Below are 21,202 nucleotides of genomic sequence, written 5' to 3' on the forward strand. Positions count from 1 at the left end.
ATGGAGGAAAACCCATCCTGATGCTGAGCAAGAAACCTCCAGCTGCCCCTCTACCCCCAGAAGAGAATGCAGCAGCTTGGGAGCTGTGAGGGTGCCTGAGGGGTGGGGCCCCACCCAGCACCCAGAACAAGGAGCTGGGGAACCAGAACTGAGACTGGGAATCTGGGCTGGGGCTCAGGAGGAGGAAAATAGGAAAAGAACAGTGGGCACCAATAGCCCTCCCTTGCCCACAGCCGGAGGCCGGGGGGCTGGATGGCCAGGAATGATAACAGCACATACCACTTACTGACCACTTTCCGGGTGCTCGTGACAACCGTACAAGATAGGCATCATTACCCATTTTGCACACAGAATTGCTGAGGCTCAGAGAGGTTGATGACCTGTGCAAAGCCCCTGAGCTAGTAAGCAGTGGAGCAGACATTTCATGCCTAGCCAGACCCCCAAGCTCAGCCACTTTTCTGTGCTGCTATGTGGGAGGTACAGCCATCCTGAGGGGCTGGCAGATCCTAAAACTTTGTCCAGCAAATCATACTCCAGGTTAAAAATCATCTAAGCCAGCCAAGGAGTCCCTGGTGGTGCAAACAGTTAACACACTTGGCTGCTAACCGAAAAGTTGACAGTTCAAGTCTACCCCCAGAGGCGCCTGGGAAGAAAGGCCTGGTGATTCTGTTTCCAAAAATCAGCCACGCAAACCTTATGCAGCACAGTTCTACTCTGACACCCATGTGGTTGCCAGGAGTTGGAATCAACTGGACGTGAATCAGTAAACTGGTACTGGTAAGCCAGCACATCTCAAATTGTAATGTGCATACAAATCACCTGGGGATCTTGTTGGCATGCAGATTCTGACTCGGCAGGTCTGGGGTGGGGCAGGGATGTGCAGTTTTTGCAAAATCCCAGGTGATGCTGATACTGCTGGCCTGTGGACCACACTTTGAGTAGTGAGGAATTCGGCCAAGCACTAATCCATCTCTGCAGACAGAAGCGTTACTTCCCATCAAGCCTGATAGAATGTGCAAAGGACGTGATTGTTTTCTTCCTAATCTGAACCAACTGGTCCTTCTCCCCAACTCCCAGCATCCTCCAGCCATCCTCTACACATGTCTGCAAGGGACATGCAATGATAGAGCATCCTGGAGAACACAGTATCTGAGCCAGCTACTCTCCCACCAGATGGTGGCCTGGAGTGGACAGTGGAGGTTGGTCAGTGCACCCCGGTGGAGCTCAGAGGGCTCCAAGGAGACCTGCAGCCTCCTGGCCTTGGCCAAGAGCTGACCTGAGTCCTGAGAGACTGGGTCCAATCCAATCCATCTCCCCACTGGCCAGCTCCAGGCCTGGGTCAGTTTGTGGGGGTGCCAAGTGGGTGCAGCCGCAGCTCGGGTTCCACTGGATCAATGTTGAAGAAGTTGACAGCAGCAGCGGCCTGGACAGGTGGTGGGGGATCCTGGGTGGCCTCTCCAGGCAACAGAAGCTGGGTCGTGAGCTGCAGGCCTGAGAAGCCACCCGAGTCTGAGTCCAAGTCTGAGTTGGGGGGCAGGGGCAGGGGCAGCACGTGCTGCAGGCTCAGGCCTGGCCGGGGGCCACTTTGAGAGGTGCGCACAGACAGTGAGGCGAGGCTGGCCTGGCGCTCCCAGGGACAGCGGGGACATGGCAGAAATTTTCCTAGGGCCCGCTTGAAGTCTTGCATGAAGAGTGGGTAGATGATGGGGTTCATGGTGCTGTTACAGTAACCCAGCCATGTGAGGACATCGAAGAGGTCTGGGGAGATGCAGTCACACACGGCCTGCGGGGATGGGGACATGTCACACCTGGTCCTGGGGCAGAGACACAGACCACCCCACCCAGCATGGATGATGGAACAGGCGCACACAACACATCCACCATGAGGGGCAGCCCACCCTCCTCCCTCCCTGTGTCTGAGGTGGGGTGGGGCTCAGGGCCTCCCCAGCAAGGCCCGGACTCACCTGCCCCTGCTGTGGCATTACCTGGACTATGCTGGCCACAAAGAAGGGCAGCCAGGTCACAAAGAACATGCCCAGCAGGATGCTCAGTGTCAGGCTAGCCTTCAGGGCCTTCCTGCTGTGCTTGGTGGCCAAACGCCTGCTCTCAGCCGACTCCACCCCTGAACGTGGGGTCCGAGGCACCTGCAGAAGGGAAGGCCACATGAGTCAGATAAGAGCCCCAATCTGACCCTGATTCCAGCCTCAGACAGCCTCAATCCCAATTCTAGACTGAACCCTAAGACCAGCAATAAACTGAGCCCTGATCCTTGACTGAGCCCCAACTGTAGTCCTGGTCTGAGGCCTGACTCTCACTCCAGGCTGAACCTTGACCCTGGCTCCAGACCAAGCCCTGACTTCCACAATGAACTAGGCCCTGGTCATGATCCCAGACTGAACCCTGACACCTACCAGAGACTGAGCCCTACATAATGGTAGTCACAAACAGCCTCGACCCTGAATCTAGACTGAAGCCCCAACCTTACCCCCAGACTGAGCCCGGACCCCAACAATAGACTGAGCCCTGATCCTGGGCCCACACTGAGGCCTAACCCTGACCCATTTCACAGGAGAAAATGCAACAATACAGCAGTGCTGCCCCAGACACAAATCAGAATGATTCAGAAAAACAACCATCCCTGCAAAGGACGACACACAGTGCAGGTCAACACACATTACAAAGAGCCCCAGCACCTTCCAAAGCCTTTGGCACTAAAAAATTAGTTGCAATTGAACAGTACTTGAAAAAAGAAAACCTGCTTGCTATCCAGGGCTTGGCAATCTCTTTGTATATGAATTCTCTTCATATTTTGAAGGATTGGCTTTGCCATTACTCTCATGCTCCACAAAACAACTGCTTTTTTGAAAATGTGTGCACAAAGCAAATATCTGCAATTAAACCAATTATAAATTGCTAGGGGTGCTAGTAACTTTGGAATTTTACAACTGAAATTACACCTTGGATTGTCAGGCATCTCCGTTCTCAAATGTGGACTTTCAGAAGCAGGGAGGGGGAGAAAGAGGGAAACAGCTGCCCCACAGCAGCCACTGAAAGAAAGCATGGGCACAGGAAGGTTAGAATTTAACTTTACAAACTGAGGACCAGCAGTCCCAAAACCTTAAAAGGATCTCTGAACTGGAAGATCCTTTAGCCCAGCAGTTCTCTTAAGTTCTGAAATTCATTAACTTTTGAGAATCTAACGAAATCCACAAAAATCTCTCTCCAGAAAATAAACAGCATGTAAATTTTTATACATGCATACATGCATATACACACACAAAAAAAAAATTCCCACACAGAGGATTCAGAGACCAACTTGAAGTCCATCCATGAAACCCCTAGGGGTCCATGAAAGCTGGGACATGAAGCCCTCCTCTAAACCAAGTGTTGTAATCAATTTGGATTTTCATGTATCGGATTTACACAAAGTGAGACCCACCTGTATGTACAATTTAAGTGAACACCAGCATGCAAAGGTGTGCACAATTCATCATAAACTATGCAAAGGGCGTGTGCTGCCCCAGGAACATACCTGGACTTTGAAAGCCAGGGATTCCCTCAGCACTCTCTCTAAATAGCATGAGAGGCCAGCTTAGTTCTTGAGGCAGTCAGAGGCAGGTTGGGCATGACAAGATGAAAGGGTCAAAAGGAGGCAGGAAGGAAACCAGATTCTCAGGCAACCTTCCACAGATGGAAAGGGGGCAGAGGAGCAGAAGCCAAGAATATGTGTCATCCCCAGAGAGCATCACAGCCAACATCCGCCTTTCCCCACCTCTTCCAGCTAGCCAGAGTTATTGTCCTGTCCATGGTGCTGAAACCCCAGCTATGTACTATCTATGGGAGCAGAGGAGTCCCTGGATGGTGCAAAAATCGTGCTCAGCTACTAATGGAAAGATTGGAGGTTCGAGTCCACCCAGAAGCACCTCAGAAGAAAGGCCTGGCTATCTACTTCCAAAAAAACAGCCATTGAAAATCTTATGGAGTACACATAAGGTCACCATGATATGGAGTCAACTCCATGGCACCTCTTTGTTTTTATGGGAGCAGGGAAGCTACTGCAGGCCTAATTCTGGAGTGGCAGGGAATGGAGGGGGAGAAACAAAGCACATTATAACCCCCACCTCCTAGTGTGTTCATCCAGGTGAAATCTGGCTATACTGAACCTCAAGGACAAATTCACAGACGAGCAGCCTAAGAGAACCCTTGATTTCTTCTCTCTTGGTGAGGCAGCATCATGCAGGCAAGAGCTGGGCTTTTAAGACAGGTAATCTAGCTTCAAATCATGCCTCTACCACTTACTCTGTGATCTTGAGAGAGCCTCTGTCTTGACATCTGTAAAATGGGAAAACAATACTCAGCTTATGGAGTCACTGTGGATAATAACTGTATGCACAGTGCCTGACGTAGATTAATAAGTGCTGACCACATGATTGTAGCTGGACAATGAATAAGGAGGACTGAAGAAGAATTGATGTTTTTGAATTATGGTGTTGGTAAAGAATATTGAATATACCATGGACTGCCAGAAGAATGAACCAATCTGTCTTGGAAGAAGTACAGCCAGAATATTCCTTGGAAGCAAGGATGGCGAAACTTCATCTCACATACCTTGGACACGTTATCAGGAGAGACCAGTCCCTGAAGAAGGACATCATGCTTGGTAGAGAGTCAGCAAAAAGGAAGAAGACCCTCAATGAGATGGACTGACCCAGTGGCTGCAACAATGGGTTCAAGCATCACAATGATTGTGAGGATGGTGCAGGGCCGGGCATTGTTTCGTTCTGTTGTACGTGGGGTCGCTATGAGTCGGAACCGACTCGACGGCACCTGACAACAACAACAACGACTACCGGATAGCCATGATGTGGCTCAGTGGTAAGTATATGATGTTGGGGTAACTGTCAGCACCCTCGGGGGGCCTGTCCTTCTGCCAGCAGCTCTGGTTTCCCCAAAGCAGCACAGATGTCAGAACAAATGCTCTGACTCACCAGGTTCCAGAGCGTGACTGGCATCTCTACAGCTAGGGGGTGTTCAACTCCACCCCACCACTCAAGCCTGCTTTCTAGGTCTGGCCCTGAGTCAGCAAGAGAGGAAACGGTCTGCTTTTCTTTGTCCTGTTCTGGTTTTCTCTCCTCCAGGGTGGCCTCTACATGGCCTCTGTGGGCCCTCCATTGTCAGCCTAGAGGAAGAGGCTCTTGCTTCCCCAAAAGAATCACCTAAGACCTACCATATCTTCAAATCAGTGCCATCAGTGGGGAAGGGGAGACACTGCCTCCAGCAGGTCCCACTCATACAGGTACCTCTGACCCCTGGTGGCCCGTGGAGGGGAGCAAGAGGCAGCCCTGATTTTGTCAGAGCTCTGGGGCACTGGGAACCTGAGGCCCCTGGGGATATATTTGTGGGGGAATCAAAAGTGACAAGGGGCTCAAAAAGGGGGTAAAGAGGAGCTGAGATTTACTATCTCATCTTTCTGGGGAAAAAAACAGGTTTTTCCTTCTCTTCTCCCCAAAGAATTGACCTACGAACTCAGGCAAGAGGGAAGAAAGAAAGAAATAGGCTCAGAGAAGGTAGGGGACCTTTCCAAGGTCACACTGCACCAGTACAAAGCTTCAACCCAAGGCCCCAGTGACTCCAAACCAGCAACATCCCCATTTATTGAGTACTAGCTATACATCAAGTCCCTGGGTGGCACGAATGGAGAGGCACACAGGTACGAACCAAAAGACCGGCAATTCAAATATACTGAGGGGTACCTTGCAAGAAAGCCCTGGTAATCTACTTCTGGAAGGTCACAACACTTGAAAGCTCTATGGAGCACAGTTCTACTCTGAAACACATGGGGTCACCATGAGTCAGAATTGACTCAATGGCAACTAGTTTTAGCTATGCTTCAGCACTTGATATTCATTATTTCATTCAGTCTTTATAAGAGATGGGTATTATTATCCCATTTTGCAGACGAGGCAATTGAGGATCAGAGAGACAAAACAACTTACCAAGAGTCACACAGCAAGTAAGTGTTGAGTCAGGGGTTCAAAGTCATTTCTGGCTCCAGAAACTGCACTTTTTCTACTTCACCACACTGCTTCCCCATTCAGAGACTGCATCCACAGGCTGGTTACAGAAACCCCACCTGTCACCAAGAGATCCTCAAAAATCAGAAGCCAATGGCAACCACCAGCCCACATGCTGAGCTCTGACTCATGTCGACCTCCCCTGTCCCCCTTCTCTCTTCCCTGTAACCACCTCCTGGCCCTCTCATGGCTGCATTCTGTTGTTTGCATGTCCCTTACGCATGTCTGTGTATGTGTCACTGTAAGAGTGTAGCTGCCCAGAGACAATTTGGCTGTGCCCTTCCAGCTGGCAATTCCACCTGCAGGTTCCTATGTTCAAGAAACACCTGCACCCAGAAGTGAAGGCAGGAACACAAACAGAAACCTGTACACCAATTGTCATGGTTTGAATTATGTCCCCCAAAAAATGTGTGTATCAATTTGGCTAGGCCATGATTCCTGGTACTGCGTGATTTTCCTGTATGTTGTAAACCTGCCTCTATGATGTTAATGAGGGAGGATGGGTGGCAGTTGTGTTAGTAAGGCAGGACTGGGTCTATAAGACTGGATTGTGTCCTGAGGCAATCTCTTGAGATATAAAAGACAGAAGTGAGCAGAGAGACAGGGGGACCTCATACCATCAAGAAAGCAATGCTGGGAGCAGAGCGCCTCCTTTGGACCGGGGTCCCTGCGCAGAGAAGCTGCTAGTCCGGGGGAACACTGAAGAGAAGAAGGCCGACAGAGAGAAAAAGCCTTCCTCTGGAGCTGATGCCCTGAATTTGGACTTTTAGCCTGCTTTGACTGTGAGGAAATAAACTTCTCTTCATTAAAACCATCCACTTGTGGTGTTTCTGTTGTGGCAGCACTAGATGACTAAGACACCAATGCTCATAGTAGCACTTTTCACAGTAGCCAAAACATGGAAACAACCTAAATGTCCATCAGCAGAAGAATGGATAAACAAAACGTGGGACATACATACAATGGAATATTATGCAGCTATAAAGAAAAACGAAGTCCTGATGCATGTTACAACATGGATGAATCTTGAAAACATCATGCTGAGCGGAATAAGTCAGTCACAAAAGGACAAATACTATATGATCTCACTTACTATGAAATAAGCAATTATATAGAAACCAAATATTCTTAATGGTTACCAAGGTGTGAGGGAGGGGGACAGGGCGATTTTTTGAGTTTATGTTACTGGTGGTAGAATATCTTGGAAATGATATCCATAATGGTGGCACAACATGAAAAATATAATCAATGTCATTGAATTGTAAATGTGAAAGTTGTGTTGGCGAATGTTTTGGTGTGTGTATTTGCACCAAAACCAAAAGCAAACCCATTGCCGTGGAGTTGATTCTGACTCATAGCAACCTGATACAACAGAGTAGAACTGCCCCATAGGGTTTCCAAGGAGCGGCTGGTGGATTCAAACTGCCGATCTTCTGGTTAGCAGCCGAGCTCTTAACCACTGTGCCACCAGGGCTCCGTATTTCACCACAACAAGAAAGAAAGCAAGAAACACCTGTACATGTGTCTGTACACTTGGCACATGCAAGGATGTGTACACAGCACTATTTGTACAGAAAAAAAAAAAACTGGAAACAGCCTAAGTGCCCATCAAAAGGAGGGTGGTTAAATAAACCATGGTACATTCCCACTATGGAATACTACACAGATGCTTAAAAGAACAAATCAATCAAATGGAAAGATCTCCAAGACGTCTTATCAAGTGATAGTGGCAAGTTGCCAAACAATAGATACAGCATGGTTCCATTTATTTTTTTAAAAAACACACAAGACAAAAACACTAAATTTCTTTAGGTACGTACACAAATATGTAAACACATAGAAAAAGGACTGGAAGGACATACCCTAAATTGGTAACAGTCTCCTGAGAGTGGAGGGAGGTCTTTTTCTTTATCTCTAGTGACGAAATTTATTCTAAAAATGTTTTTACAGGTGCATGCCCGAAAGAATTGAAAGCAGGAATGCAAACAGAAACGTGTACACCAGAGTTCATTGCAGCACTTTTCATTTTCACAACAGCCAAAAGGTGGAAACAACCCAAATGTCCATCAACAGATGAAGGGATAAACAAGATGTAGTATATGCACACAATGGAATATTACGCAGCCATAAAGAGAAATGAAGTGCTGATACATGCTACAATATGGATGAACCTGACAACATTATGCTGAGTGAAGTAAGTTACAAAAGGACAAATACTGTACGCTCTCACTTATACGAACTAGGCAAATACACAGAGACCAAAGCTTATTAGTAGTCACCAGGGGTGGGAGGAAGAGGGAAAGGGGAAATCATTGCTTAGGGGGTACTGAGTTTCTGTTAATGGTCGTGGAATAATTTGGAAAAGGGTAGCGGTTGCACTACAAGATGAATCTAATCAATGACACTGAATCATCCATGTATAAATTGCTGAATTGGCAAATGTCTTATTATATAAATTTTTACCACAATAAATTTTTTTAATGTTTTTACATATTCCCTTGTGCAATTTAAAATTTTTATGACCATCCAATGATAGTGTGAGGGTTATGAGCATAGACTCTGGAGCCAGTCTGCCTAGGTAAAAATCCTGGCTCTGTTACTGACTAGCTGAGTGATCCTAGACAAGTTACTTCACCTCTCTGTGCCTCAGCTTTCTCATTTGTAAAATGGAAATTATGTCATCTACCTCTTAGGACTGTAGTGAGGATTAGATAAGAGAAAATATACAGAAAGTTATTAGAATAGTGCCTGGGATATAGTAAGCACCGTTTAAGTGTTAGCTATCATTACTGTTGTTGTTATTGCTATTTGTGTCTGGCTCAGCTCTTTGATAGTGGTGATGATGATGATGTTGGTGGCGGTGATAGTGATTTTTTTTTCCCCTGGAAAGGCTCAAAAGGGTAAGCTCCCCAGAACTAGATATTTCACCACCAAAAAGGAAAGGAGAGAAGCTAACATTTGTTGATTTGTTGAGTATCTACTATGTGCCAGGTACTTCATATATATAGTGTATATATCTATATACACACACAATGAAATATATCATTGGCTCCTCAAACAGTCTTATGTGATAGGTAGGTACCATTACCCCATAGCAGGTAAGGGTTGAGTCAGGGATTCAAAGTCATTTCTGGCTCCAGAAACTGCACTTTTTCCTCTTTACCACACTGCTTCCACATTCAGAAATTCACAGTGCAATCAGAATGCTCCTTAGAAGCGAAGATGGTGAGACTGGCTCACTTACTTTGGACACTTCATCAGGAAAGACCAATTGCTAGAAAACGACATCATGGTTGGTAAAGTAGTTGTTGTTAGGTGCCATCCAGTTGATTCTGACTCATAGTGACCCCATGTGACAAAGCAGAAATGCCCCATAGGGTTTTCTTGGCTGTAATCTTTATGGGAGCAGATTGCCAGGTCTTTCTCCTGCAGAGCCACTAGGTGGGTTCAAACTGCCAACAACCTTTTGCTTAGCAGCTGAGCATTTCACCATTGCACCACCAGGGCTCCTTGGTAAAGTAGAGAGTCACTGTAAACAAAGAAAACCCTCAAGGAGATGGACTGACACAATGGCCACAACAACGGGCTCAAACATACCAACAATCGTGGAAGGCGCAGTACCAGGCAACATTTCATTCTGTTATGCATAAGGCCACTAAGAGTCAGAACCAACTCTTACCATTACCCAGGGCACAGGGAGGTGAAATGACTTATCCAAAGTCATCCAGCTGTAATGGGAAAGAGGCAGGATTTGAACCATAACCAGCCCGACACCCCAGCTCCTGCACCCAGGCCTGGGACCGCACCAAGCCACCTCTCTCCGAGCAGCAGCAGTGCCAGCCATCCTCAGCGCTGCCACTCCGTCAACCTCTCCTGGCTCAGTCCCCTCCTCCCCCTTCAAGGTATTTCTGTGATAGCAGCCTCCTCTGAGGAGGAGGAAGGACGGAGATGGAAAGGAAGGTAGATCACTAAGACAGTGATGCATAGTGGGGTAAGGAAAGGTGGAGGAGGAGGAAAAGGAGGAGAAATTAATAGACGAGGAGAAGGGGGAGAGGAAGATGGAAAAACGGAAGGAAGAGAAGAGGAAGAGATGGGAACTTAAGGAGAGAGGGGTGGGGAGGGGGAAAATGAGGTAACAATGAGGAAGAAGATGGAGAGGGGGTTATGAGCCACCAAAACCCGTTGCCGTAGAATCAATTCCGACTCATAGTGACCCTGTAGGACAGAGTAGAACCATAGGGCTTCCAAGGCTGTAATCTTTACGGAAGCCGACTGCCACATCTCCTGCAGAGCGGTTGGTGGGTTCGAACTGCTGACCTTTCAGTTAGCAGCCGAGCGCTTAACCACTGCGCCAGCAGGGCTCCTTTTACAGACCACAGAGACAAGAAATCACGGCAGAGAGAGCAAGAGGCTGAGAAGGCAGCGCATCACACCCAGCTGGGCTTCCATCGCTCCTCTCCTTCAGCTGTGAGGCCCCCATGCTGCCACTGACAACCTGTCCCCCCACCCTGCGGAATCATCCAGAGGCTGAAAACCACCCTTACCCGGCACCCACCTTTCACACACACGCACACACATACACGCACACACTCCCCTGCCCACCTTGCTCTGATTCCACTCCCCCTCCCCAACATCCCTCTGTGCATCCCCAGCCACAGCCCCACCTCAGCTCCAAGCGTGATCCCTTCCTCACAGGCCCTGAGGCCAGGTAGATGTGGCCGAAACCACTAAGCCAACCAGCAGCCTTTTAAAATCCCACTTACATAAATAGGTATAAATAGGTATATGGGGTGGGGGTGGGACAAAAATGCTCATAGTCTCAGCCTCAGAGGAACTGGGACTTGTGGGACTTGGGGACACACTCCCAGCTCCCTTCCTCTGTTGGGCAGCTAGAGGCTGCATTGCAGAGGGGAGCCAAGGGCTCAGGGGCTGAGGAGAACAGGCAGGAAGGGATCTGCTGCACCCCAACTTTTGTTCCTTCCCCCATCAGCACTTTTTGGTCCAGGCATTGAGAGAGCCTCTGCCTCCAGACCACAGGTTGTTCGTCCCTGGGACAGGACAGCTGGCCTGGGAGGGGAGGGTGGTGACCCAGGAAGCTGGAGTAGAGGCAGCATCCCAGAAACAATTCCCCAAATTGCAGGCAATTCTCCAGGCAATAGGGAAAAGAGCATGCAGAAGGCCTGCCTAGGTGCCAAGGGACTTCAGAAGCCAACACAGTGACAGGGCCTGACACTTCCACATTCAAACCACATTCCAGAAAGGGACAGGAATCAGAATAGACACATTTCTGGCTTAAGAGGCCCACAGGTCATTCTGCCTCAGAGGCAGGGTGCTGGCCTAAATAACCCATGAAGACTCCTATCAGCCTTTGGTTTTAGGGCTTGTTGTAACTTCTTTGCTTCACTTCTCAAGTATATACACAGTAAGTAATACATTCTCAGTGTTCGCTGAGTGAGGCATCCCTCTTATCAGCCCTGTAACACTCATCATGATGGTGTTCCATGGTCAATGTCTGTCTCCTGACTAGAACATAAACTCCCAGAGGGGAGGTCGTGTCTGTCCTACTCACCTCCACATCCACAGCCTAGAACAGCTCCTGAGCAAAACGAGCGCTCGGTAAATGTGACTGAGCAAATGAATCAAGGTAAAAAGCTTAGGCTCCGTCAGATACAAGAAACGATTCTGAAGAAGTGGGAGAAAAGGAAGCACTGTGAACAGGGGTGGAACCCCAGTCCATGTGAAACACTGCATTCATTTCACTCCTTCTATAAATATCTATTGAGCACCTACTATATGCCAGACATTGTTTCACGTGCTAGGAACACAGCAGTAAGCAAAAAGAAAAAGTCTCACAGAGCTTACATTCTAGTAGGAAGAAATAAACAATAGACAAATAAATAGGTAAGTATATAATATGTCAGATGGTGGTATGTGCTGATGAGAAAAATAACTCAGGAAGTTAGGGTTGGAGAGTACCTGGGGAGGGGTGGCGGTTGCTGCTCTTCGTAGAGTGGTTAGGGAGGGCAATTGAGCGGAGGCCTGGAGGAAGTGACGGGAGTTAGGGATGAGCCATGTGGCAATGTGGGGGAAGTGCATTCCAGGTAGGGGGAACAGCAAGTGCAAAGGCCCTGCACCAGGGGTGTGCTTGGTGTGTTCAAGGAGCGGCAAGGATTTTGATGTGGCTGTAATAGAAAGAATGAAGGGGATGGTGGAAAGGAGGAAGCCAGAGAAGGAGAAGAGGGCCATATCACATGAGAGGCAAGACCACCCACTGTGGCAGAGACAAGACAGGACTGGACTTGCATTTTAAAGGGCTCCCTCTGGCTACTGTGTTAGAATAGATTGAAAGGGAACAAGCACGGAAGTCAGATCGGAGATTACAGCCATAATCCAGGCCTCAGACGAAGGGGCTCAGCCCAGGTGGTAGCAGTGGAGAGGTGAGAAGGGGTCAGAACCTAGATATGCTTTGAAGGTACAGATAAGAGGATTGGATGTGGAATGTGAGAAAGAGCACCTGAGCCACAGGAAGAATGGTGTTGCCTTTCACTGAGACGAGGAAGATTTGGGGAAAGTGAGGCTGAACAATCTGGAGTTCAGTTTGGGGCACATTAAGTAAGAGGCCCATGATGGAGAAAGTGCTTTGGAAATCATCAGGTGTGGGCGGCATTTTCAGGCATGAGACAAGATGAGATCACTAAGGAGTAAATGTGGGAAGCGTGGAGATGCCAGAGGACTGAGGCCAGGGATGCCACAGTCAGGGGCAGATCAGGAGGAACCAAAAAGGAGACACAGCCAGTGATGTAGGAGGGACAGTGTGGTCTCCCTGAGGACAGAGTTTCAAGACAGTGTTACTACCCACTCTGGCTCAGACAGATCTGAGCTTGAACCTCATTTACTGGCTGTGTGACCTTGGGCAGGTCACCTTCCCTCTCTCTGAACCTCAGTTTCCCCATCTATAAAACAGGGATGGTGGTAGTACTTGCCCCATTCATTTGATTTGGGGGTTAACAAGCTTAGCTTGGTGACTGGCTCATAGTGAGCACTCAAAGACCATGATCTGCAGCTACTAGTACCTGGGAGACTCCTGTCCAGGGGCTGAACCTCGGTCTCAGGTTCAATCCTGGTGCCAGCCGATTAGTTGCATGGAAGGAAAATCTGTGTGTCAGGCACTATTGGAACCAAGAATCTTGACTCCTTCCACTCCAACCTCACCAGGAGCAGCTAACTCTCCCATCCTTAGTCACTAGAGCAGCGTTTCCCAAAGTGTGGGAATGCAAGATGATTTTAGGTGGTTAATGGACGCCTCATAAAACAATTTTGAATCACAGAGTGAGAACATTATCCCTTTACAGTTCTCTTCCAGCTCTTCTGGCTATGTCAAGAAGAAAGCCTCATGTTGATGCTACTGTGTCTTTAACATGCCTCTAACGCTTAGCAAAGAGAAAGCAGACCTCGGGCTTAATTAGAGACGTCAACCATACCAGGCTGAACTTCTGTGATACTCTGGGGCTTCTTCGCAGAAGTTGGGTTTGTGATCGCCTTCTATCTATGGCAAGGAATACTGATTTTCCATGTCTGGAAGAGTTATGAAGGATTCTTTCTAAACAAATTCATGGAGGGAAAAAGATAAGTGAAATGATTTAAAGAAATGCTAAGTAAATATGAGGTCAAGTGGCTTGAGGTACATGGAGGGGAGTAAGGCAGATATCCCGAGCCGGTTCCTAAATGCCTGAAGTTTGGGAAAACCTCCTTTAAGAGAAGTCAGGGAAAGAGTGCCAATGGTCCAGGGCAGCCATACCACTGCTCAAGAACCAAGTCAAGGTCACAACCACCTTCTAAGGCTCAAGAACCTTCTCCAGTGAGCACAGATAGGGAGAGAGAGCAGGGCTGCAGCCAGGACCTCCTGCACCCGGCTGCAGCTCTGGGCCTCCCTGCTGGAGTGCAACAGACGGCTGCTCTGGGGGACTGCCAAGAAAGGTATTAGCCTTTCAGTCATTAAGAGGTCCCATTCACCCAATGATCCCCGAGGCACCCCACCCTCCAGGAGCCTCCTCCAGCTGAGGCTGCACCAAGATGAGATTGCAGGGCTTGTGACCTAATTCCCTGGGGTTCTGGCCTGTTCAGTCTAAACACTCATCCCTCAGGGTGGCAATAGGACTTGGGTTCTGTGCTTATAGATGCAGGACCTTTAGCTAAGAACATCTATCCCATTCACAAGTAATTACTGATCACCTACTATGAGCAGCCATCACCCCATGTGTCAGTTTGTCATACTGTGGTGACTTGCCTGTTGCTATGATGCTGGAAGCTATGCCACTGGTATTTCAAATACCAGCAGGGTCACCCATGGTGGACCGGTTTCAGTGGAGCTTCCAGACTATGACAGACCAGGAAGAAAGGCCTAGCAATCGACTTCCAAAAATCAGCCAACGAAAACCCACTGAAGGGATTGAAGCAGGGGAGTGACATGATCACATTTATTTTTTATTGCTCTGGCTCCTATGTAGAAAATAGGTAGTAGTGGGGCTGGAGTGCAGTTGGGGTTGGGGGGGCAGTGGGAGTCTATCCAGGTAAGAAGTGATGGTGGCTTGGATACGGGAGGTGGCGGTGGAGATGGAGAGAAGTGGAGAATTCAGTATTGCACATTTTTAGGAGGCAGCATCAACAGGGCTTGCTAATGGGTAGGGTGGGTGTTAGGGCAAGGAATTATTCCTGTTTCTGGCGTGTCATTTGCCTTATGGGGAAGACTGGGGGAGGAGCAGATAGGGAGAGAGAAGACACTCTTAATTCCCTGTTGCACCTTACCTTCCAGAAGCCTACCCAGTGGACAGTCAGGCATTGAGTTTGGAGTTCAGACAAAAGATGGGAGCTGGAAATGGCCAGATGCCCAGTGGGCGCTTGATGTTTGCTCATTCCCTCCTCATCCCGCATCCTTCCTGCGCACCCCGGTTACCTGCAGCGTATCCAAAGCCTGGCCGGCCACGCCGGTGGTGAGGGAGGCTACCTGCACCGCCTGCTTGCGGGCGGCCAGTAGAATCCTGCCGTAGGTGAAGCAGATGGCTCCTGAGGGCAGGAAGAAGGTGAGGCTGGACGCCACGAGAACAAAAGGCAAGCTGGCCAGCAGGCGGCACTGGCCCGGGACAGGCGCCTGCGTGCGGCCCAGCTCGTGCCAGCCCAAGAGCAGAGGCAGGAAAGAGGCAAGCGCGGCGAGGCTCCAGGCGCCCAGGACTAGCGCCATGGCGCGCGGGGGCGTCATGCGCAGCTTGTAGCGCAGCGGCGAGAGGATGAGCAGGTAGCGGTCGAGGCTGATGAGGCAGAGGTTAAGGATGGAGGCGCTGCAGCACATCACGTCGAAGGCGGCCCAGAGCAGGCAGAGGCCGCGCGCCAGCACCCAGCGCCCGTACAGCGCGTTCAGCATGGCCGGCGGCATCACCACCAGCCCCACCATCAGGTCCGACGTGAACAGCGACACCAGGAAGAAGTTGGACGTGTTGCGCAGCGCCGGCTGCGTGCAGATGAGCGCGATGAGCAGCGAGTTGGCCGCCGCTGTCAGCGCGATGACCACACACAGCGCGGCAGCCACCCAGCCGCTGCCACCCGCGCCCGACGGCGGCCCCGACTCCCAGTCCGGGGTACTGTGGTTGGAAGGGCCTGGCTCTGGGATCATGGGGGCGGGGGATGGGAGGCGAGGACGTGAGGCCTGAGTGGTCCCAAGGACGTGGTAGGGAGGGCAGGAAGACAGGGTGAGGGGTGGCTGGTGAGGGGCAAAGACTCTTGGAGGAGCGGAAACTGGATGGGCGTCTTCGAGTGAGAATGGGTCCCTCTAGGGGGGAAGGGCAGGAGGGAAGACCGAAGTGGAGGCTCTAGGTCAAGGGCAGCTACCCTAGGAGGAGGAGGAGGAGGGGTTATATGGGCTCCCACCGTGGGGGGACAGAGACACCTGTCGCAAACGAGTAGAAATTTTGGGGAGAGGGACACCTGACGAGGAGCTGACTCCCCTAGAGACAGTGGGCACAAACTTAGGGGCATGGGGACGCCAGATGATCCTTGGAGGTTGGATGGGCCCCCTCGGGTGAGAGCAGAGCCCCCTAGAAGCAGCGGGAGGTAAGATAGGGGCAGGGACGCCTGGCCAGGGCAGAGACCCCAGAGGTGGGCGCAGGCGGTGTTGGGCGCTCCCCGGCCGAGGGCAATCTCCCCGACAGCGGCGGGCGTATGGGAGGCCAGTCTGGAGCCGTGGTGCTTGGGGTCGTAGGGTGGGGCCCCTGGAAGGCACCCCGGGGCTGGGGAGGAAGGGAGGACGCAGGCCCGCTCCGAGGGGAGCGGAGAAGCAGCGGCCGCGCCTCCGCTCCCTCTGCCCCCGGCCGGGTAGCTGGCCCGGCTCCGCAGCGCTCAGTACCTGGGGCGCTCTGCGCTGCTCCGCTGCCGGCGACTGCGGCAGGCCCCGCGGGGCGCGAGAGGGAGAGGCGGCCGCGGCCCGGGAGGCGCAGCGAGGGGCCGACGCGCGCCGAGGAGCTGGTGGGTGCTCGCAGCAGCGCGTGGTCCCCACGCCTTGAAGCTTGCGCCCCGCCCCGCCCCGCAGTGGGCGGGGAGAGCCCGAGCCCCAGCCTTGGATACGGGAGGGTCCGGGGACCCCCGGCCAGGGAAGGGAAGATCCAAGCGCCCCAGGCGCGTAGGGTCCCCTCCCTGGCTGTCACAGCTACCTTCCGATCCCCATGTGCCCCTCCCCAACCCACACGTGGCGGCGGCGCAGTTGGGACTCAGGAGGGTGCTGTGGCCCGCCTTAATCCAGGGACTGCTCCCCAGTGGGGGCCTGCCCGCCCGCAGCGGGGGTCACCGCCCTATGGGGGGAGGAGGCAGGAGTTGGGAGATACTGGGCAGATCGCCTCAGTTGCTGTATGTTTGGGCTTCCGTTGCTCTATGTATAAAATGGGTTAGTAATTCCCGCATACTTCACCTTTGGTTTGATTAGGAAGGCTTGGAGCAGTAGGTCCCCCCTGCCACAGGGCCTTGAGAACAGAAACTGTACTGTTTCCCAGCAGCGCCAGGCACTAAGGATGAAGTCCCTGACCTGTAGGTGCTCTCAAGCTAACAAAGAGGGTGAACAGATTTGGGATCCTCAGGCCAGGTGGAGTACAGTTGCTGCAGGGAGAAGGGAGGTGTGTGGCCCCCCTGGGTGCAAAACCCCTGTATCTCTCCTCCCTGGCTGAGCATAGTCTCTTCCAAACACTGTGCAGATGAATACTGTGGATTCCATTCATTCATTCATTCATTCAGCAAATATTTATTGAGCACCTACCAGGTGTCCAGCACTGTTCTGGCCAATCAGGACACCACAGTGAACAAAACAAAGATCCCTGACTTCATGGAGCTTACATTCTAGTGGAAAGAGATAAACAATTAACAATAAGCATAATTAACACTACAGTGCATAAGGTGATAATCATTATGGAAAAGAGAATGTAGAACAGTATGGGGGGCAGAAGGCGGCTCTGCAGGAGAAAAGAACTGTCGGTCTACTTCCAAAAAATTACAGCCTATGGGGCAGTTCTATTCTGTCACATGGGGTCACTATGAGTCAAAATCAAAACAACAACATGAGGGGTGGTTCTAGAGTGATGGTGATGCAGGTCTTTTTCCTTCCACAGAAACAGAAAAATTATACCTCCCATGTATAACACTCCTACACTGTCCCAGAAGCTTTGTTATATTATTCCTACCTGGGTGGTGCGAACAGTTCGTCTGCTCAGCTACTAACCAAAATGTTGGAGGTTCGAGTCCACCCAGAGATGCCTCAGAAGAAAGGTCTAGTGATCTACCTGTAAAAAAAACCAGCCACTCAAAAACTTTTGGAGCACAGTTCTATTCTGACACACATGGGATCACCAAGTGTTGGGGTCGACTTAACGGCAACTTTTTTTAATGTTCCAGGGACTTTATTATATTATTTGTACCCCTACAATCCACCACCCATCTGTCAGTTTGTCGTACTGCGGTGGCTCGCACGTTTTTATGATGCTGAAAGTTATGCCAAATATCGGCAAGGCCACCCATGTTGGACGGGTTTCAGTGGAGCTCTCAGACTAAGACAGACTAGGAAGAAAGATTTGATAATCTACTTCCCAAAATTAGCCAATGAAAACTCTATGAATCACAGAATATTGTCTGAGACTTCAGCTTATTTGTTTTGGACCCATCATCATGAGGGACCAATCACTGAAGAAGGAGATCATGTTTGGTAAAGTGGAAGGAAATGCTCAATGAGGTGGCTTGACACAATGGCCGCAACAATGGACTGAAACATACCAACAATCATGAGGATCATTAGGTTCTGTTATATATAGGGTTGCCATGAGTTGCAGCTGCCTGGACAGCAACTAATAACATAATTAACAACCCCTACAATAATACTCAGAGTAGGTGTTCAACTGAGGCTAGGAGAGGCCAAGGGCCTTGCCAAGGTCACAAGCAACAAGTAGTCAAGCACCCTTCGCAGGTGGCCAAGCTACCTTCTAACAGAAGCTTCAAGACCCTACAGCTCTCCACCCACCCCTAAGCCACTGTTTGGAGCTCAGAGCCCAAGTCTTGCCCACAGATGGATCTATGGAGCAGATGCAGGAGGCCTGTCCACCCTCCCCACCACGACCCTGCACCACCGTGATGGTTTCTGCAGTGCCCCAAGGAACATGTAAGTACACCAAGTGCTTGGCTGAGAGTCAGGAAGACCCGGCTTAGAATCCCAGCTCTGCCACTTACCACCTGTGGGACGTAGGGTCAACAGCTTCACCTAAAAGAGTCTGTTTTGTCTTCTGCAATAGTTAGCAGGGCAGTACAGAACCCTCCTCACAGGGTTGTCGAGGGGATGAAATGACACTCGTGTAATCTGTAAAGTTTAGGGTGCAATGTATGTCAGTGTCAGCTGCTGGCCTCAGTGTTTGCATCTGTGTGATGACAACAGGGACTGGATGATCCCTATGGGCATGTTCAGTTCTATGGTGACTCCTTCAGTTCAGAAGTTTCTGATGTGAGCAACGGCAGACCTGAGAGATGTTGTGTAGAGTGACCAGGGTTCAAATCCCAATTCTGCTACTAGCTATATGAGGTTCAGAAAGCCCCTTTGATTTTCTGCAGGTTTGAAATTGGGGTAGTGGAGATGTGAATGGGATGAGTATTTAAACCATTTAGCAGAGAGGAGGTGTCTGACAAATTTTAGCTTTGTAAAAAATAGTACAGTCATGTGTTTAGGCAATGTCCAGCCACATGTATGTCCATGGTTAAGGTTATAATAGAGTTCAGAAATCCCAACTAGAGAACAGGACGTAGTGGATGTAACCAGATGTAGTGAACAAAACAGCTTCCCGCATGCAACATGTGTATCTCATGTCTCTTGCTCACAAAGCGATTGTGCTGCCAGGTGTATAATGGTACAGCACATTACAGTACCCCATGTAGCTTTGCTAAGTAGAGGCAGTCCCTGGAATATAAGCAAGTTCCATTCCTAAGTCTGTCTTTAAGTTGAATTTGTACGTAAGTTGGAACAGTTGGTATGCTTCATATCTAACGTCAGTTAGTCAAATGTTTGTCTTAGTATATAGTGTACCTTTCTATGCATAAAAAACATTAAAGAAACACTTCTAGATACACTAAAGCATTTAACATAATTATGCAGTAATAATAATGTTTTAATGCACGTCACGAAGTAGCACCTGTTTGTTATTACAAACCATTGTATGTACCTCGAATTTTTAATATGATATGATAAAAATTGGTTGGTAACTACGGGTTTCACGTAAGTCAGACGTTCGTAACCCAGGGACTGCCTGTATATAATAATATGGTGTTCACACAATATCCAAATCACATAACATCCTATTTCACAGAATGTACCATGGATGTTAAGTGACACACGACTATATATAGTAGAACAGAATATTAGTCCCTTTGCTTTAGCTTTATTTTGTAATGTTTGATGTCTTTTATTTTTAAAATGACCTAAAGAAAGCATAACAAGAATGTTAACATTTATTCCTTCTGGGCAGATAGATTTATGGATGTTTGCTATATATGATGTGTACCCTGCTGTAATTTAAAAAATAATAATACCCTGACACGGATCACAACAGAGAGTCCCGGACAGAGCAGGAGAAAAAAGTAGAACAGAATTCAAATTCACATAAAAAGACCAGACTTACTGGTCTGACAGAGACTGGAAGAACCCCCAAAACTATGGCCCCTGGACGCTCTGCTAACCCAGAACTGAAACCATTCCCAAAGTCCACTTTTCAGACAAAGATTAGACAGGCCTACAAAACAAAGAAAAAAACACGTGAGGAATGTGCTTCTTAGTTCAATCAAATGTACAAGACCAAATGGGCAGCTCCTGTCCAAAAGCAGGATGAGAAGGCAGGAAGGGACAGAAACTGGACGAATGGACACAGGAAACCCGGGGTGGAAAGGGGGAGCATGCTGTCACATTCTGGGGATTGCGACCAATGTCACAAAACAGTATGTGTATAAATTTTTGAATGTGAAATTCACTTGAGCTGTAAACTTTCACCTAAAGCACGATTAAAAAAAAAAAAAAAAGACCTTGGGGGGGAAAAATAATAATAATTTTTAGATATGGGCCAGGGTGGTGGTGCCACTTTGTGACCACACTGTTATTGTCTTGAATTTGAGAACTTTTTTCTAAAGCCCTCTATGGACTTTTTTTCAGAAGCTCCTGTATGTGCTCCTAAGTCTGTCATTTCGGTCATGGAAAACTAAATTTCTAGACTTGCTAACATCTCAGAGTAGGGAAGGATTTTCAAGGATATTTAGCCTTTGCTTGATTACCTCTAGCCACAGCAAGCTTCCTCCCTGGAGGAGATAGCCACAATGGGCTGCTGAGTCTTAGGAAGTCCTCTGCCCCAGACCTCTATGCCTGTTAGTACAAAAAGGTCCAGGGGGAGCTCCTCATTATAGAACTGGAGAGACCGAGGTCTGGACAGGTTGTGAGGCCTGCTCTCGCCTGCTCTCACAGACAGCATTGATCAAGCTGGGCAAACTCTGTGAGGGCAGGGACTTTTGTCTGTTTTGTTCACTGCTGTATCCCCAGGGGCTAGATCAGTACCCAGAACAATATATATTTA

General features: G+C 49.3%; 1 protein-coding gene across 1 annotated transcript; it reads right to left on the bottom strand.

Annotated features, from left to right (window-relative positions):
* Positions 1-1,303: 1,303 nt before the first annotated feature.
* Positions 1,304-15,765, bottom strand: HTR6 (5-hydroxytryptamine receptor 6). The gene is made up of 3 exons (XM_004377181.1): positions 15,028-15,765; positions 1,986-2,144; positions 1,304-1,783 (listed from the first exon to the last, which is right to left on the bottom strand). The coding sequence occupies exons 1-3, from the start codon at positions 15,739-15,741 to the stop codon at positions 1,340-1,342; spliced, it is 1,317 nt and encodes a 438-aa protein (XP_004377238.1). The 5' UTR covers positions 15,742-15,765; the 3' UTR covers positions 1,304-1,339.
* Positions 15,766-21,202: the final 5,437 nt, after the last annotated feature.

The sequence above is a fragment of the Trichechus manatus genome, unplaced genomic scaffold, assembly GCF_000243295.1.
Source record: "Trichechus manatus latirostris isolate Lorelei unplaced genomic scaffold, TriManLat1.0 scaffold00048, whole genome shotgun sequence".
NCBI lineage: Eukaryota > Metazoa > Chordata > Mammalia > Sirenia > Trichechidae > Trichechus > Trichechus manatus.